This window comes from Dreissena polymorpha, chromosome 11, assembly GCF_020536995.1.
Source record: "Dreissena polymorpha isolate Duluth1 chromosome 11, UMN_Dpol_1.0, whole genome shotgun sequence".
Taxonomy (NCBI): domain Eukaryota; kingdom Metazoa; phylum Mollusca; class Bivalvia; order Myida; family Dreissenidae; genus Dreissena; species Dreissena polymorpha.
Window position 1 is genome coordinate 34,758,579 of NC_068365.1, and position 20,827 is coordinate 34,779,405.

Below are 20,827 nucleotides of genomic sequence, written 5' to 3' on the forward strand. Positions count from 1 at the left end.
TGTCGGCGTTAGCGTGAGCGTGCAAATGTTAAAGTTTGCGTACCGCCCCAAATATTTCCTATGTCCCTTGACATATTGCTTTCATATTTTGCATACTTCTTTAGCAACATGACCCCAACCTCTAAACAAGAGCAGACGACTGTATCAAGCATTTTGTAAGAATTATGGCCCACTTAGAATATGCATATTATTGATAATTCTATGTTAAAGTTTGCGTATCTCCCCAAATATTTCCTATGTCCCTTGACATATTGCTTTCATATCTTGCGAACTTCTTGACCAACATGACCCCAATCTATAAACAAGAGCAGACAACTGTATCAAGCATTTTGTAAGAATTATGGCCCTTTTTTCACTAAGGATATGCATATTATTGACAAATCTATGTTAAAGTTTGCATACCACCTCAAATATTTCCTATGCCCTTTGACATATTGCTTTCATATTTTGTTTACTTCTTTACCAACATGACCCTAATCTATAAACAAGAGCAGACAACTGTATCAAGCATTTTGACAGAATTATGGCCCCTTTTATACTGAGATAATTGAACATTTGGTTAAGTTTTGTGTTTTGGTCCATTTTACTCCTAAAGTATCATAGCTATTGCTTTTTAGACTTGGAAAACTCGCTAACTATCGTAAGGTGACTGTACAGGGCAAGTTGCATAACTCTGGTTGGCTTTTTAACGGAATTATGGCCCTTTTAAGCTCTACTGCCAAAGGCAGAAGAGCTTATGTGATGGCATGGTGTGTGTGTGTGTGTGCGTGTGTTAGACTTTTCGTGTTTATCCGATAAAGTCCACAGTTGTCATCCGATGCTTTTCAAACTTGTTTAGTGTCTTATATTAATGAGGACTCGAACCCTATTGATTTTCAGGTCACTGGGTCAAAGGTCAAGGTCACAGTGACTCGAAATAGTAAAATGACTTCCAGATGATAACTCAAAAATGCTTAGGCCTAGGTTCATGAAACTTCATAGGTACATTGATCATGACTGGCTGATGGCCCCTTTTCATTTTCAGGTCACTAGGTCAAAGGTAATGGTCACAGTGACTCGAAATAGTAACATGGTTTCCGGATGATAACTCAAGAATGCTTAGGCTAGGATCATGAAACTTCATAGGTACATTGATCATAACTGGCTGATGACCCTTTTTCATTTTCAGGTCACTAGGTCAAAGGTCAAGGTCACAATGACTCGAAATAGTAAAATGGTTACTTTTTCTTGTTTATCCGATTAAGTCCACAGTTTTCATCCGATTCTTTTCAAACTTGTTCAGTGTCTTTATATTAATGAGGACACTATGTCAGATATTGTCCAAAAGCACGCTCCTCTAAAAGAACGAACCATAGACTGCAGACCAACAGTTCCGTGGTACTCTTGCTATCTGAAGCAGTTGAAAATGTACCGGCAATTAATAGAGAACATATATTTACAAAACAAATCTGACTTAACAAAAAAAGTCTATAACCATGTACGAAACATTTATATTTCTGAAGTCTCAAGGGAGAAGAATGGTTATTACCAGGATAGAATATGTGATGCAGCTGGAAACATCAAAAAGTTGTATGCGGTAACATCTGATTTACTAGGAAGGTCAAAAGTCAATCCCGTCCTGTGTCACATCAGTGCAGTCTCGCTTGCAAATGATTTCTTGCATTACTTTGCAGACAAGATAATCAAGTTAAGGGATGATCTGGATGCAATATCTACTGACCCATCATCTGCCAATATATCTATAGGTACTTTCCAGGATTCTGGTATGAACATGTTTACTGATTTCAAGCCTCTTTCAGAAAATGATATTGCGAAACTGGTCTATTCATCAAAACTATTGCGAAACTGGTCTATTCATCAAAACCTACAACATGTGAATTGATTGTCTTTCCAACAACTAAACTCAAAGCTCATTTTACACAACTAGCACCTGTTGTGACTGAAATCGTCAACCGCTCACTGCTTTCTGGTGTGTTTCCTGACAAGTGGAAGGGAGCTCTTTTAAAGACGAAAGGGCTTCCACTTGAACTGCAAAATTATTGTCCTGTGCTAAATTTATCATTTCTCTCATAAATTCTTGAGGAGGCTGCAATACATCAGATAAACAACCACATTGAGTCAAATAACCTCCTGCCAACATATCAAAGCGCCTATCGAAAACATCATGGAGTAGAGACAGCCATGGTAAAAATGTACAATGACCTTTTGGAAACCATAGACAAAAACCTAATAACCATTATAATAATGATAGACCTAAGTGCTGCGTTTGACACTATTGATATTCCTATTCTTATTCAAATTCTCCAAAATGAGTTTGGAATCCAAAGTACCCCATTAAAATGGATTGAGTCATACCTGACTAACAGAACAATGAAAGATTTGATAGAACAATCTTCATCTGACACTGAGCCTTTGAGATTCGGCGTCCTCCAAGGCTCCTGTGCTGGACCAGTGATTTTTACTATGTATATATCGGCCCTTAACAAGGTGGTTCAGAAGTATCCAGCTGATCTGTATGGCAAACGACCACAAGATTGCCTTCAAGATTCAGGCAGGAAATCATGAAAATGAAGCATACGTTCTACAACAACTTGATAAGTGTCTCAATGATATTATAAACTGGATGACAACTTTCAAGCTGAAAATGAACCAATCAAAAACAGAAATCATTTTATACAGAACAAGGCAACAATTATCAAAAATGTCCATATCAAGTGTGAGTGTTGGAGGATGCATGGTTAAGTTAGAAGACCGTGTGAGAGATCTTGGTGTTACAATGACCAACACTCTTAACATTGATCTTCACATCACGAAGAAGTGCCAAATTGCCCAAATGCAATTGGGTAATTTAAAAGCTATACGCAGGCATTTGACACAGAAGTCAGCGGAGGTGTTAGTGCATGGTCTTGTACACTCCCATATTGACTTTTGCAATTGTTTATTCACCGATTTACCAGCTTACCAAATTCAAAAGCTTCAACGGACTCAAAATCATGCTGCAAGAGTGGTCCTAATTGCGTCATTTGATCAACCAAGTACTGAACTCTTGAAACAACTCCACTGGCTACCAGTAAAAGCTAGAATCATGTACAAAGTCCTGGTTATGGTCTTTCGTGTTGTTCATGGTTATGCTCCTGGTTACTTGCAAGAAATGTTTGTCCCAGCAAGTAGTCGGTATAGACTTCTATCACAAAGTGACTGTAATCTTGTTTTTCCCAGGAGGCGAACTAAGATGGCTGATAGATCTTTAGCTGTTGTTTGCCCGAAGTGGTGGAACAATCTACCAAGCCACTTTAAAATCATTGACAATGAGAGCTGTTTTAGATCAAGACTTAAAACTCATTTGTTCAATCTTTTTCATGGATAACCAATGTGCAGTGCTTGTGAAGTGCAATAGAATATTTTTATAATAATTTGTGCGCTATATAAGTGACATGTATTTGTATTTGACTCGAACCCTATTGATTTTCAGGTCACTGGGTCAAAGGTCAAGGTCACAGTGACTCGAAATAGTAAAATGGTTTCCAGATGTTAAGTCAAGAATGCTTAGGCCTAGGTTCATGAAACTTCATAGGTACATTGATCATGACTGGCTGATGACCCCTATTGATTTTTGGGTCACTAGGTCAAAGGTAAAGGTCACAGTGACAAGAAAAAGTAAAATGGTTACTTTTTCTTGTTTTTCCGATAAAGTCCACAGTTTTCATCCGATGCTTTTCAAACTTGTTCAGTGTCTTTATATTAATGAGGACTCCATCCCTATTGATTTTCAGATCACTGGGTCAAAGGTCAAGGTCACAGTGACTCGAAATAGTAAAATGGTTTCCAGATGTTAAGTCAAGAATGCTTAGGCCTAGGTTCATGAAACTTCATAGGTACATTGATCATGACTGGCTGATGACCCCTATTGATTTTTGGGTCACTAGGTCAAAGGTAAAGGTCACAGTGACAAGAAAAAGTAAAATGGTTACTTTTTCTTGTTTGTCCGATAAAGTCCACAGTTTTCATCCGATGCTTTTCAAACTTGTTCAATGGCTTCATATTAATGAGGACTCGAACCCTATTGATTTTAAGGTCACTAGGCCAAAGGTAAAGGTCACAGTGACTCGAAACAGTAAAATAATTTCCGGATGATAACTCAAGAATGCTTACGGCTAGGACCATGAAACTTCATAGGTACATTGATCATGAGTGGCATATGACCCCTATTAATTGTCAGGTCAAAGGTCAAGGTCACAGTTACTCAAAACAGTAAAATGGTTTCCGGATGACAACTCAAGAATAATAAGGCCTAGGATCATGAAACTTTATAGGTACATTGATTATGACTGGCAGATGACCCCTATTGATTTTCAGGTCACTAGGTCAAAGGTCAAGGTCACAGTGCCAAAAAACGTATTCACACAATGCTGCCACTACAACTGACAGCCCATATGGTGCATGTTTTACAAACAGCCCTTGTTTAAAAAGAGCAATATCGAAGCAATAAGTCCAGAATGACTTCCCCTTGAATATGAGAAAATTTTGAAATCCCGCTTGTGTACACAATTAATTCCACAGTTTTCATCTAATTATTTCCAAATTTTCACAGTATCTTTATATCAATGAGAACTTGAACCATATTTAATATGAGCAGTATTGGAGAAATAAGTACACAATAATCTCCCCTTGAATTTGAGAAAATTCTCCTTGTTTGCTCGATTAAGTACACAGTTTCCATCTTATTCTTTCCAAACTTGCACAGTGTTTATAGCAGAAGAGCGATTGAGGCCCTCATGGGCCTCTTGTTTTTCTTTGTAACTTTGAATATTTTGTTAAATTGTGTTTTTAGATTCACTTTACTTCTAAAGAATTTATGCTATTGGTTTCAAACTTCAAATACTTTCTTACTATCATGATGTTACTGTACCTGGCAAGTTGAATTTGACCTTGACCTTTGAATGACCTTGACTCTCAAGGTCAAATTAATAAATTTTGCTTAAATTGCTATAACTTCTTTATTTATGATCACATTTGATTCATACTTTGACAAAACAACACTTACCTGACATGCCACAATGGACTCCACCCAAACCATCCCCCACACTCCACCCCAGAATCCCCCCTCCAATTTTTTTCTTCTTTTTGTTTCTTTTATTTGAAATATCATCTATTAAATGACCACACACCTACATTATACCCCCTCTCCATGATGGCTTACGTTATAGTGTCAAGCACTCAAAGAGCCGAGCGCGCTGTCCTCTGACAGCTCTTGTTTAGTGGTCAAATAACAATCTTGGGTGCGAAAGTGAGAACTATTTAAGCCTTTTGAATACTAGGCATAATTATAATTATCATGGTTGTTCTATTATTTATTCCATGTCATGAAACAATATGACTTTCAATGCCAATTTGTGTCCCAAAATGCTTTGGAACTGAAATTATGTCCAAACAAATAAATTGCCTTCTTTATTCCCATGTTCATAAATGATAATTACAACTTGCTACATATTTTGATATGCAGTATAATGTATTGCAGAGTTTTGTCATGCCACAAGATCAATCTTGTTTAAGTACTCTTGCAGAAAGGTAGATCTAACTCTACCTTTCAAATAAATGTGTGCTTGCCTGTTAATTCTGTAACTTAATCAATCATAAAGTTATTTCAAATTGTACTTCCCTCAAATGTTCATGATAAATTACCTTTATACCATATGCTGTATACACTTAACTTATTATCAACTCTAACTTATCATCATATGTTAAGACGAAGATGTAGGTGCCACATTGGTCATGGACGCTGGTTCCATGATGTTCAAGGCAGGTTTTGCGGGTGAAGATGGGCCTATGACTGTCTTTCCCTCCGCTGTCGGCAGGCCCAGACATCAGGGTGTTATGGTCGGTATGGGACAGAAAGACAGCTACGTCGGATATGAGGCCACAGGCAAGACTGTTTTTCAACGTAAGTCTCAATCCCAGTATTTTAAAAAGATTTTTATTCAATAATAAAATAACAAATTTAGTTGATAAAAACCAAGTTTTGTCAGAGTTTACATGTGTTAACTTATATTTGTGCATAATTACATAGTCTTATCATCTGCAAGATAGACTGACCATGGGTCAGTTCAAACCAATCTTTTTATTATTTTGTTAATTCTCTTAGATTAACTTATTATCCTGTTTATTGCTTAAAATGGCCTTTTTTTTAACCTTCACCACTCATATAATATACAGCTCTTTGATGGGTTTACACAAATGGGTTTGTAGTGCTTTAGAAAGTCAAATTCATTTTAAGACCTATCTTGACCGATTCGAGTGTTAAAGGTTTCGTTTTCAACTCTTAGATACTGATGAGCAGCAAACAGCATAAAACAGGCTGCTAAGTCTATATTGAGAATATACGGTGTAATGATTTTTAAAATACCATATGCTCAGTCAATGTTTTTACCATTATACTGAAGGAAGACAAATATTTTAGCCTCATTCTCAGAGCGGGTACTCACGTGACAAACAAGATGGCGACGTGCATGCCATGGCAGGTATTTTTTGTCGTTTTATACCCTTTATTACTTATATTATTTTTTCTTCTTCTGCTCACTTTCCAGCCATATTAGGAAGAAAGTTACTGGCTTTTATTTCATAGTAATATCTCGACTTTACTTGGTGCGAAATTTCTTTGCGGGATGACCTAATTAGGGCTCCACTAAGAAAATTTGCGGGGAGTAAAGTTGGGATATAAAGTGAATTTGAATACAAAATAAACGCTAATCACCTTTTTACTGATATGACTGGAAAGTGAGCATCATTTAAAAAATAAACAGAAGTAATAAAGGGTATAAAACAGCAAAAAATAACTGTCTCGGCATGGACGTCGCCATCTTGACTATCACGTGATTACCCCCTCTGTTCTGGGAATACTGGGGTAAATGCGCATTCATAAAATGTGGTCCCAGATTAGCCTGTACAGTCTTAACTGGATTTTCATTAAGAAAAGGCTCCCTTTAAATTAAAACATCCATAAAAGAAGAAAGTGTTATTCCAGATAAGCATGTGAAGTTCGCACATCCCTGTGCGAACTGCACATGTTTATCTGGGATGGCACTTTACACTACGTCTAGCGCGATTTCTGCCATCCATTACACTCCCACCGCGGACAATTTTTCGTGAGCGTGGAAAATAACCGCAATCGGAAGGTGTTTCCATCATGATAGATCGCATCAACAGTGCCTGAACACCACGGGCGTTATCGGGAAATCGATCTCACGGTGGACCAAGTGATCGCGGTGGACCAACGCGGCCTCGGTGGTTCGCGGTGAAATACAGGTATATGTGAATGAACATGTATATTTTGATATTGCAGACCGTATAATTTTTGCAAAGTTCTAGAATGTTTTGTTACATTTGTTTGTACATTTGTTTACATTGTAACTTGATTGTTAACAATCATCATTATTTTCTATTGTTTACCCTCTTTCCAGAATCATTTGACATGTTGTACATAGAGCGTGATGTACTTTATGTTTTGTTTCTACTGTTTCTGCGTGAAGATCTACTTGTTGTTTATTTAAAGAATTGTTTGTTTTTATGAAAATTTCGGAGATGCTTTCTCGTTTGTGCACGTATAGCTTGCCAATAATTACATATCAACATGTTACGTGTAATTTGATTCTGACTATTTTTGTGACTCCCATGTTGAGTTGATAATTACTTTATTTATTATATAAGATCTGTTAATTGGTTATTAGTTTCTGTGATTGTCAAATTAGAGTTTCTTTATTTACAAAATCACCTAATTATATCAAAATATATCGCCGTCTTATCGAGTAGATGAGAGTGTGAATATTTGTTTTGATATAGGAGTGAACTTGTCTGTCGGTCGTTTGGTCGGTCTGTCGGTCTGTCTGTTAGTCCGTATTAAGTGTCTGCTCTCTAATTCAAGTTGTTTTCATCCGATCTTCACCAAACTTGGTCAGAAGTTGTATCTACATGTAGATGATCTTAAGGCTTAGTTCGAACATGGGCCTTGCTGGGTCAAAAACTAGGTTACGGGGTCACTTAGTGCGTCTTTAAACATTCAGCAAGGTGTCCTCTCTCTTATTCAAATAGTTTTCATCTGATCTTCACCAAACTTGTTCAGAAGTTTTATCTAGATGATCTGAAGGCCAAGTTCGAACATGGGCCATGCCAGATCAAAAACTAGGTCACCGAGTCACTAACTAGTAGTAATACTATGTTTTACACATTGAGCATGGTGTCCGCTCTCTATTTCAAGTAGTTTAAATCCGATCTTCACCACACTTGGTCAGAAGTTGTAACTGGATGATGTGTAGGTCAGGTTCGAACATGGGCCATGCCGGGTCAAAAACTAGGTCATGGGGTCACTTAGTGTGTTTTAAACCTCACCATGTTGTCCGCTCTCTTATTCAAGTAGTTTTTATCCAATCTTCACCGAAATTGGTCAGAAGTTGTATCTTGATAATGTCTAGGGCAAGTTTGAATATGGGTCATGCCGGGTCAAAAACAAGGTCACGGGCCACTTAGTGCGTTTTAAACATCACAATGTTGTCCGCTCTCTAATTCAAGTAGTTTTCATCCAATCTTCACCAAACTTGGTCAGAAGTTGTATCTAGATAATGTCTAGGTCAAATTTTAATATGGATAATGCCGGGTCAATAACTAGGTCACGGGGTATATTAGTGCGTTTTAAACCTCACCATAATGTCCGCTCTCTAATTCAAGTAGATTTCATCCAATCCTCACCAAACTTGGTCACAAGTTTTATCTAAATGATCTCAAGGGCAAGTTTGAACATGGTCCAATCCGGGCTTAAAACTAGGTCACGGGGTCACTAAGTGCGTTTTTTAACATTCAGCATGGTGTCCGCTCTCTAATTCAAGTAGTTTACATCCGATATTCACCAAACTTGGTCAGAAGTTTTATGGAGATGATCTTAAGGCCAAGTTAGAACATGGGCCTTTCTGGGTAAAAAACTAGGTCAAGGGGTCACTTAGTGCGTTTTAAAAATTGAGGAAGAGGTCCGCTGTTTTTTTGTGAAGACGACATGCAAAATATTATGTGTCAATACGCATGTGGGGGTATTCGTCACGTCTGTGACAAAGCTCTAGTTGTAATAGAAAATACCGACAGAAGTGAGAAGATGCGTTCAAATACCATCTGTTCTGTTATGAGTAAATAATTGTAAACAACAAATTCTCCATTTTATTTGATATTGTAAATTCATGTAGAAATCAAATTCTCAATTTTATTTGATATAGTAAATGGATGTAGACATCACATTCTCTATGATTATTTTGTAAGAAAACAAGCGTTTTTAGCCGGATTTTTTTCGAAAAAATCTCGGCTTATAGATTGATGTTGTCGGGCGGGCGGGGGGGCGGGCGGGCGGGCGGGGTGGCGGCGTGCTCGAAAATGTTAAAGTTCTTATTTCATGGTATAACTTTGGTATGCTTGGACCTAGAGTCTTCAAACTTGACATGAAGGTTGGCCAGGATTAACAGATGACCACTGGTCATTTCAAGGTCATTCATTTGAAGGTCAAGGTCACTGTGACCTTCAATATAAAAAATGTTAAAGTTCTTATAACTTTGGTATGCTTGGACCTAGAGTCTTGAAACTTGACATGAAGGTTGGCCATAACTAGTTAGTAACCACTGGTCATTTCAAGGTCATTCATTTGAAGGTCAAGGTCACTGTGACCTTGAATGTAAAAATGTTAAAGTTCTTATTTCATGGTATAACTTTGGTATGCTTGGACCTAGAGTCTTCAAACTTGACATGAAGGTTGGCCAGGATTAACAGATGACCACTGGTCATTTCAAGGTCATTCATTTGAAGGTGAAGGTCACTGTGACCTTCAATATAAAAATGTTAAAGTTGTTATAACTTTGGTATGCTTGGACCTAGAGTCTTGTCAATTCAAGTTCATATTTGTGACCTTAAATGTTATTGTTGTTCATGTATATGCATGCATTCAAAACATAACACAAGGTTTGCTCATGCCTTGAAAAGTACTTACATTTCATTTTGACCTTTGAACAATATTTCAGTAATTTAAGTATTGCATTGACAAAAACACGAAAGGTACTTTCCTGTCATTTAAATCAAAAATCCGGCTTCAATGCGGTCATCTCCGACCGCGGAACTCTTGTATTCGTATTGTAATATGGCACATGCACAATAAATAGACATACATATACATGTATAACAAAATCAAATTTATAACATAATCAGCATTTAAATGCATGTTTATAATATTCATAATAAAAAACTCGTCAGCCTTGTTATTATGTTCATTATTTTCCGAAAACCATATTCTTGGTCGTATCTGCAATAAAAGAGTAAAACAGTTTTAAAAAAACCAAATGTGAAATTATGACTCGTTAAATTCACCGCGATTTCATAACAACACTTCTTATCGATACTTTAATAAATACGATACGATAAATTTGATATACATTGTATTTGCTCAATGCACAACATTATTGTAACACAATAAGTAAATCGATTTTTACCATAATATTACGATTTCTTTTTTTAAGGTTATTTTACATACAGTGTATGTTTCAAAATGAACTTGTTATTGAACAAAGAACAGGTATACAAATAGTGACTCACCAACATGACAACTGATATTTTCGCATGACTATGATATTAAAATATCACAGAATTTAATACTTACTGCGGATGTCTCGAATTTGTACATGTACATTTATTTGATCCAATACATGTAACAAAAGAAACAGGAAATCACAAAAATAGTCTGATATCAAATTACGTGTACATGTAAAGGTGGGTTCCCACTGCTGATCCGATCAACTCGATCATCCTGATCACAGAAATTTTCCGACCAAACCCGACCAAGCTCAACTAGAAAGGGTATAAACGACTTCTTCTCGACCTCTTGTCGATAACACACAACCCCCACACGACTCATTCACGACGTACTCTCAACCATCTTTGCGATTACCACTTGATCATCTCAACCTATACACAAGCCCTATACGATCTCAGCTCAACCAAGTAGACCTCAGCTCAATCGCCACCTGATCTTCACACGACCAGATCAAGACGGTCTTACTATAGTCGTACAAAGCGATCTAAAATAACTCTGGTAGAGGTCGAGCGGATCGGGAACAGAGCTCGTGTATGGTTGAATAGCAATCGGGAAGTGATCGTGTACGGTCGAGTAGCCGTTGGGAAGCAGTCTAGTAAATCTGTACATCAAATTGAATAGAGGTCGATTGGGTCGTGTTGCGATCTAAAATAAATCGGGTAGAGGTAGAGCGGATCGGGTACAGATCGTGTAAAAGATGTCAATCCGATCGCCACACGATTGCTTCACGATCAATGCGATCTTCTACTCGACTAATACACGACCACTTCCAGAGCGCTTCTCGATCCATTTTCTACTCGACCGCTACTCGATATTTTTGGACATGTCAAAAAATATCGGGTAGGTAGCCCGACCAATGCCGACCTACCCGACCGCCCCCAACCACTCATGGCAACCGAACCAGACCAGTACCCGACCGCTTAATTGGATTTGACGGTAACGAATTGCTCTAGCAGCCATCTTGGAATCTGTAAGAATTATTCTTAGTATGCTCAAGAGCATTCTAAGAATTCTAAAGAAAATTCTTTGTTCTTAAGAATTTTCTTTGGCAATATGTGTTGGTGAATTAGACTTAAGAATTTTTTCTTAGACTAAAGAATTTTCTTTATTCTTAAGTCTAAGAATTGCTAAAGAATTGTTGGTGAATACGGGCCCAGTACCCGACCGCTTGATCAGGCTTGATCAAGTTGATCAGATCGGCAGTGGGAACCCAGCTTAACATGTATGTATGTTATTGTTGGTGATCTATATATGTACACAAACGAGCAAGGGTTTTCGAAAGGTTAACAAAAAACAAATCTTTAATTAAGAACAACAAGGGAAACTTCATGCAGAAACAATTGAAACATAACCTGAAGCATGAAACGCAAACTTCACTCATGCTCGATGTATGACATGTCAATGATTCTGTAAAGAGGGCAAACACGAGAGAAAAAAGTTGAACATTCGATGATTTTATTATGAAGTGCATGTAAAACATGTACACACAAAGTTTAAAAAACAACATTATACGATCTGCAATGTGAATGAACATGTACATTACGTCATTGCAGACCGTACATTTGTATAATGTTGTTGTTGCACATGTATTTAATCGGGAACCACCTAGACCGTGGTGGTCCACCGTGAGATCAATTTCCCGATAATGCCGAGACTGACATCGCAATTCGCCACAGTGAAATCACCGTGTTCAACAGTGTATTGTGGTGAGATGGTAATTGTCCACTCTGGGCTGAATCATGGTGATGCGATGTGGAAAGCAGAAATCGCGCTAGACGTAGTGTATATGCATGCAGTAAGCCCAGCTTTCCCAGAACATTTATTCTGTCTTACAGCACAAAAGATGCGAAGAACAAAACAGACGGCTCGTAAAAGTACTGGAGGCAAGGCTCCACGCACACTAAGACAGCAAGCTACCGATGGAGACGAGGCTAGTGAAGAAGAGAATGAAAATGATGATGTTGAAACGGATACCCCACGGCAAGAACAGACATGTCAGTATTATGTTTTGCTCCTGGTGAGCCTTTGTCCGTCATTCATTATCAGTCATGCGTTGCCGGTGACGTTTTTCCTTGTAAAAACTCTTAAGGGTCACATTTATTGCCCAATCTGAAAAAACTCTTGTCAGAACATTAATCTAAATGATACCTTGGTCCAGGTCGATACTGTGTCAGTTTTTGTTAAAAACTAGGTCACTATGTCAAATAAATGCATGGGCAAGAAATGAATTTTGGCTGAATTTTGCTGTCACAAAAGTTACATAGCTTGAGTTTGCATTTGCGACCAGTTGAATCAAGGGATCTGCTACTTAAAAAAGAAGATCTGTTTTCCATGCAATTAGTTAGAATGGAGGTACACTAAATCTAGCCTGAATTATGCCTTCTGCCTGACATCACCGTGATTCAGCCCAGCATGCCAAATACTTTCTCCATCACTATACATGTACATTGTGGAACAACGTGGCAAATTGCAGTGAAAGGCTTGATAAAATATGTTAATAAGAACTCTCGCGAGAAGTTACTAGCAGGCTGTTCTGGTTTTTAGTCCCCTACCGGTTTCACCAGAGGGGACTTATGGTTTTGTCTCTGTCCGTCCTTCCGTCACACTTTTCTGGATCCTCCAATAACCTTAAAAGTTCTTAACATTTTTTCATGAAACTTGAATTATGGATAGATGGCAATATGGACATTATGCACGTCATTTCATTTTGTTCCTACGTCAAAAATTCTGGTTGCTTTGGCAACAAATACACTAGAAATACTGCTGAAAATTGTGTTTTTTTCTGGATCCTGCGATAACTTTAAAAGTTCTTAATATTTTTTCATGAAACTTGAAACATGGATAGATGGCAATATGGACATAATGCACGTCATTTCATTTGTTCATACGTCAACAATTCTGGTTGCTATGCCAACAAATAGACTAGAAATACTGCTGAAAATGGTGTTTTTTTCTGGATCCTGCGATAACTTTAAAAGTTCTTAATATTTTTTCATGAAACTTCAAATATGGATAAATGGCAATATGTACATTATGCACATCATTTCATTTTAGTCCTACGTCAAGAATTCTGGTTGCTATGGCAACAAATAGACTAGAAATACTGCTGAAAATGGCGGTTCTCTGGATTCTGCGATAACTTTCAAAGTTTTTCATATTTTTTTATGGAACTTGAAACATTGACAGATGGCAATATGGACATTATGCATGTCATTTCGTTTTGTTCATACATCAAGAATTCTGGTTGCTATGGCAACAAATAGACTAGAAATACTGCTGAAATCTCTCCAAAATAGCTACCGGTAGGGAACTTTTATTGCTTGGCAATAGTCTTGTTTATGTTGGTTGCATATAGCCATTTCAGTGATTTTTTTTCCCCAAAATTACCACCGCTTTTCGGCTGCTTCCCAATTGCAAAATGCCACGTTTTTTCCAAAACTCTGACCAAAATGTCCCAAAAAAGACCAATTTCCAAAAAAAATATAAAAAAATATATATATTTTTTTTTTTAAGAAGGAAGTCTCTTATGACTTAATTATGATTTCTTAACCCTTTATCTCAACTTTATTTTGTAAACATCCTACAAAATATATAACTTTAATTAAGACCCTTTTGGTGGAAATACCGGTAATTCCCAAATTTGCCACTTTTATTGATTAAACAAAAATAAATCCCAATTTTACCAGACTGCTTTTCCCAAAATCGCTAGAAAACCCTCTGAACATGCACTTAAAAACAATATTAATTCTATTACTTATAATAATATTCATAATGTTTAATTTTTCCCAATTTCATGGTTTATCGTGCTATTTTTCCCAATTTCACGGTTTATCACGCTAATTTTCCCAATTCAAATGGCACAGCTGTAACAAATAAATGCAAAAAAAATCACTGCATTTTTACTTTGCTTCTGAATGGGAAAAGGTTAAATAATATTTTACAGGCACTCTGTTGTGAGGACATGTTGCTTAGTATAAAGTATCCCATGATCAAATGTTAAGGTTATGTTGTGATTCCAACCCAATCAAAAGTAATTGGAAACAAGGTCATGACAAGTCACAGTAACTTGATAAGATTTTTAATCAATAATTAAAAACAAATTAGGTTTATACAAATTTGGTTTAATTATAATTTCAATGTTTCATATTTGAATATAGTTATAATCTGCAAAGTCTTGAATTAATTGTCTTTTTAACTTAGCCATCACGTGTCACCATTCTCAGTATTTTGTAGAAAGCATGTTCTCATTCAAAAAAATTTCACCAGTTAGGTACATTCTTTATTCCACTGACAAGCATGTCATAATTATTAATGTGTAATTTTGTTATGTTTTGTCGGTTAGATTTTATGTTTAATGACTAGCATTTAAAATGCTTAATTTTATTTCACCCCCAGTTACATTCTATATTTCACTAACAAGCATGTAATAAAATGTGTTACTTTGTATGTACATGAAGTAAGAGATCGCGACCGTGGAACTATGGAAGAATGCAGACCAATGCTGGACAGTTCTGAGGTGGATGAATGTATGTACATTTTGTAAATAAATAGTATTTACTTTTAAATGAATTATGAGATTGGTTGTTACAACTGCATTTTGATTTTTATTGTTTTATGTTAACCACTGGCTTACCACTTTGATGAAGATTTTGTTACTAGGGATTTCTATCCAATTTGAATAAAATGGTAAAAAATGGCATGAATGATCTTTGAATGTAGATAGGGCAAATTTATTCCTAGATTTATGTTCATTGAAATGGAAATGTTTGCACATGTTTTAATATATACATATTATATATGATTTATGTATGCTTTTACATATTTATTCTGAATGAGAACTAGATAATGACAAGTATGTTATGAAGACTTGAACAAAGGCTTGATATTTAAGTCTGATACTTGTTGGTATGACACAACACTACATTTTTGCAGCCAAAACTTAAAATGTTTTATGCAAATATTGATAATAAAAAAGGTCCTCTTCAGCGCTGAGAGTTGTGCGCTTTCGATCTTAGAAAACTTCTTCAAAAATATCGTTTTAAGGTTAACTAAACAACAGGTTTAACAACCATGTAGACAGGCATGAAGAAAAATATTTACAAAATAGCTGTGAAAACTGATGCTTTCCCTAAAATAAAGCACCAAATAAGTCAGCAAAATACACTTCAACACTGTTATTTCGAACACCGATAATACGAAGTCACCGTTATTTCGAAGTATTTTTCGGGTCCCGATTTTGGTTCTTCTTTGTTTAATGTAAAATTTCATTGTTAATCCGAACTTCGTTAAACCGAAAAAATCGTTAATTCGAAGTGATTCAGTCGGTCCCAACACTATAATTCGCACCTAATTATCAATCTTTAATCCGAAGTCAAAACAGTCAAATGTTTTAGGGCATACATTGAGGTCTCAGTAATACCAGGAGGTCCTAAATGATCCTTGCTTTTGCTAATACTATACAGCACTTAAAAATTAAATGATTTTGAAAAATGCATAATCAAAATGTGCATACAGTGTCATTTGATCAAGCCTTTTAAACATCCCTGTCCAAATTTTTAACCCTTTTACCTGACATTGTTTTTTGAACACCACGCAACAATGCCGTCCTTTGTAACTTACAGAATGTGTTACAATTGTCAGTAAACAACAAGCATAATTTTTGTTGTCTCTGTTATGTGTTACTATTGAAACTGTAGAATCTACACAAAGAGTTGAGCAGACACCCACACAAAACCATACCATTTTATCGGCCCGCAAAAGCATTATTTGGAACTCATGAGTCTCATTAAAGAACCATTGATGCTTATATATGCAAAGAAGAATAAAAATAATATATGATGTTGGTGGGAAAATTGTTATCATCCTTGTCTTATTTTTTGTCAGGTGATACATTTGACTTTAAATTCACTGTCAACTTTCAAGCAGTAAAAATACTATTTTGATGGTTTAAATTTCAGTTGCTGAGTTGGACAGTGATTTAACAGGTATTTATATTTTACAATATAGCTATACATGTATATATCATGGTATGTATACACATATCTCAAGCTGGATGCTTTTTAGCTCACCTGAGAACAACGTGCTCATGGTGAGCTTTTGTGATCGCTTTTTGTCTGTTGTGCGTTGTGCGGCGTCAACATTTGCCTTGATAACTCTCTAGAGGCCACATTTATTGTCCAATCTTCATGAAATTTGGTCAAAAGATTGGTTTCAATGATGTCTTGGATGAGTTCGAAAATGATTCCGGTTGGTTGAAAAACATGGCCGCCCGGGGGCGGGGCATTTTTCCTTATATGGCAATAGTAAAACCTTTCGAGTCACTGTGACCTTGACCTTTGACCTAGTGACCTGAAAATCTATAGGGGTCATTTGCCAGTCATGATCAATGTACCTATGAAGTTTCATGACTCTAGGCGTAAGCATTCTTGAGTTATCATCCGATTTTCAGGTCACTAGGTCAAAGGTCAAGGTCAAAGTGACTCAAAATAGTTAAATGGTTTACGGATGATAACTCAAGAATGCTTACGCCTAGAGTCATGAAACTTCATAGGTACATTGATCATGACTGGCAAATGACCCCTATAGATTTTCAGGTCACTAGGTCAAAGGTCAAGGTCACAGTGACTCGAAATAATAAAATGGTTTCCGGATGATAACTCAAGAATGCTTACGCCTAGGATCATGAAACTTCATAGGAACATTGATCATGACTGGAAAATGACCCCTATTGATTTTCAGGTCACTAGGTCAAAGGTCAAGGCCAATGTGACTTGAAATAGTAAAATGGTTTCCATATGATAACTCCAGAATAATTAGGCCTAGGATCATGAAACTTCATAGGTACATTGATCATGACTGGCAGATGACCCCTATTGATTTTCAGGTCACTAGGTGTAAGGACAAGGTCAAAGTGACAAAAAACGTATTCACACAATGGCTGCCACTACAACTGACAGCCCATATAAGGGGCATGCATGTTTTACAAACAGCCCTTGTTGTTAACCTATGTGACTCTGAAGTGAGCGTCATAACACGGTAATTTTGACGTTACGCCATACTTAATTTTATTTTCGAATTCCATGTGTACATATTTTATGTTTGTAATGTCAGTTATCATTTACTTACAATTTTAATTGTATTGTTTTTCATACCAATGAGGTTAATTACCGTTAATATGTCACTGTTTGTTTAAGGTATATTATGTGTACGTAAATTTTAATTTAGGATTTTCTTCACAAAATTAAATACTGTATTTGTGTTTTATAATTTTAATAATATCGCACTGATTCTATCTTTTGTTATACAAACTTACATACAAAATCGATGATACATTAACAATTACTGAAGAAGTGAAATATCTAAGTTTGAACAATAAAACTGCCACATGCTGTCTTACACATGAAGCCTTTCTGACAGCTTGGGTGAAGCTTTTCTGACCCCAAGCTGACCATAGAGGTCGCAGTTTGTCACGCAAGTAGTCGCGCCATGCTGCAGATAATCCAGGATTGAGCAGCTTCACTGGGTGGTTTGTGTTATTGAAGCGGAAACCTGGAATTTTTATATACAGTAAATCTTGTATTTAGAGACCACTAAATGGAGTAACCAAAAGTGGTCTCTTAATAAAATGGTCTCTAAATTAAAAAAAGGCCATTTGAGATAAATGCGGACCTTTTATTTTAAATCCAGATGCAGGGTTATCTTCTTTTGACACAATGATGTCAGCATGTGTAATCAAACGAATCTAAATATAAATTAAATGAATAAAAGAAAGTTTTACTTAAAATTAGTTTTATTTGTTATCTCTTATTCTAAATACAATGTAAATGGTTTGCACTGCAGAGAATGGGTTTTTCCGACTCCAAACTCATTCGCGATAAATTTACATGCACTTTTATTCTTTGACACTTCCAATACCCGAATTTTCTCATTTAACGTTAACACTTTCCGTTTTGACATTTTAATTTCTGCATTTTAGCTTATATATATATATATATCTTACTCTATTATGGTACATAGGGAAATAAATAAAACACCTCGATTGAAAATTAAATAAACAAACCTGATTGGAAAATTTACTAATACAAACTTATTAGCATAATAACAATTACAATTTTTTTATGAACGGATTTCGACACATATTACAGATTAATAGTTTATTAGTTTATTTTTTACACCTATCGAGAACACTGTGAAAATGTTTGACGCGTCTGCGCATTGTTTCTGCAATAAAATGGGCGATCAAATTTGTCACTTAACGTCCCAGATAATAAACTCTTTAATCCGTAGACTGTTGGAAATACATCAGTGTATTATTCAACACCACAAATTGATACGCAGTCACCATTATCACCGGTCAGAACCGGTCATAAAGACAAAGGAAAATGGCTGGTGTGAAATCAAAACAATGATGTAATCGTTCATCTTATCGGCTTAGATAAACAATTAACACTGATTTGTACCTAAATGGTCAACAGATTTACCCCTTTTACCGCAAAGCGGTTGCTTAATTCAAGACTTGGACATCAAAATACACTAAAATCAGCGGTCGCTGGCCGCTTAAGACAAAAGTCGCTTAATACAATATGAAAATGTAGTAAAAACGCTCGGGCGGGATTCAAAGTGGTTGCATAAGACATAGGTCACTTTATTCAAGTGGTCGCAAGCACAAGATTGACTGTACATAAAAACAAATTTCTTAACTGTCGCTACATGTCTTCACAATGACAACACTGGGGTTGGCAGACATTCAGAAGTAGTGATATTTCTTGCAGCAGAAAAACACATTGTAATATTTGTATTTTATGATAATGCATGTTTAGGTTTGTGACCTCTGTTTCCATGCCTTCTCTGCGCACAACCAGCTTCAAGTTTCTGTCTGTAACAGCACATTCATAAAAGAATGCTTTACGTAAAACCCCCCAGCTCAAATGTATTCCTACACATTGAAACACCATTGTAAAGTGTGTTCATGGGCAGGAGCTTTTCTTTCCTCTCCTAGAAGACGTGTCTAAGACATTGCTTTTCAATCCGTAGTCTTCTTACGAATGCCTAATATGGACTTATACTTTGAAGCTGGAGTGAAGTTTTCACAATGTCTGGCACATCCACATTCATAAAATAATGCTTTACGTAAAAAAACCCAGCTCAAATGTATTCCTACACATTGAAACACCATTGTAAAGTGTGGTCATGGGCAGGAGCTTTTCTTTCCTTTCCTAGAAGATGTGTCTAAGACATTGCTTTTCAATCCTTAGTCTTCTTACGAATGCCTAATATGGACTTATACTTTGAAGCTGGAGTGAAGTTTTCACAATGTCTGGCACATCCACATCCCTTCATGAAAGAATCAACAGCTACTAACATATTGGGGTAACACTCACCTCGTTCATGTACGCCAGCGCTGTTTGCGTTGTAGGCATGGCTTCCATTTGCTTGCAGTGATGGACAATCAATGTGATAATCTTCATGTTAACTATCTTTGTCATAACTGTCATCAATCATTTCATTCACCTTTGACCTCAAACGACCCTGACAGATGTCAGCGTTGCTGCTGGTATCGATGTCGCTCTCGTCACTCTCCTCCAATGTCTCGAAACACGCTGCTGTAATTGCCAGGGTATGACCAAAGAATTTTGAAGTTGCAGCTTCTTGTGAAGGAGAGATCCCCTACTGTCTAGTAGCTAATTGGGTTGTTACTGTAGAGTGGTCCCCATTCAATGAATAGAAGGTTTAAATGTTTTCATGTTTATATGCCCCTGGTAGGGTGGCATATAGCAGTTGAACTGTCTGTCAGTCAGTCTGTCCGTCAGTATGAAAACTTTAACATTGGCAATAATTTTTGCAATATTGAAGATAGCTACTTGATATTTGGCATGCATGTGTATCTCATTTAGCTGCACATATTGAGTGGTGAAAGGTCAAGGTTATCATTCAAGGTCAAAGGAAAAAGAAACAAATCCAAAGGAATTTTAAGTAACAAGCTTTAAAGGGAGATAATTTATATTCATCATTTGGCAGGTACAGATCATTTTTACAAGGGAAGTTAATTTTTAAAGGGAAATAATCAAAAACAAAAATATTTACATCAAAGCAGGGCAGTAGGGGGCATTGTGTTTCTGACAAACACATCTCTTGTTCTGTTTATCATACATCTACGTCCACATTTTAAAGAAAAAATGAAAAAAATCTTTAAAAGCTGCATTTTTAGCGGGAAAG

General features: G+C 36.5%; 1 protein-coding gene across 3 annotated transcripts in view; it reads left to right on the plus strand.

The window, feature by feature from the left end:
• The window catches only part of LOC127851394 (uncharacterized), a 108,128-nt gene that overhangs the window by 50,029 nt on the left and 37,272 nt on the right, over nt 1-20,827 (plus strand). For all 3 annotated transcript variants that reach the window (XM_052385150.1, XM_052385151.1, XM_052385152.1), the window contains 4 exons: nt 5,747-5,941; nt 12,448-12,606; nt 15,070-15,138; nt 16,570-16,596. In XM_052385150.1, coding sequence (XP_052241110.1) covers nt 5,747-5,941; nt 12,448-12,606; nt 15,070-15,138; nt 16,570-16,596 — 450 coding nt within the window. The remainder of the gene's footprint in view (nt 1-5,746; nt 5,942-12,447; nt 12,607-15,069; nt 15,139-16,569; nt 16,597-20,827) is intronic.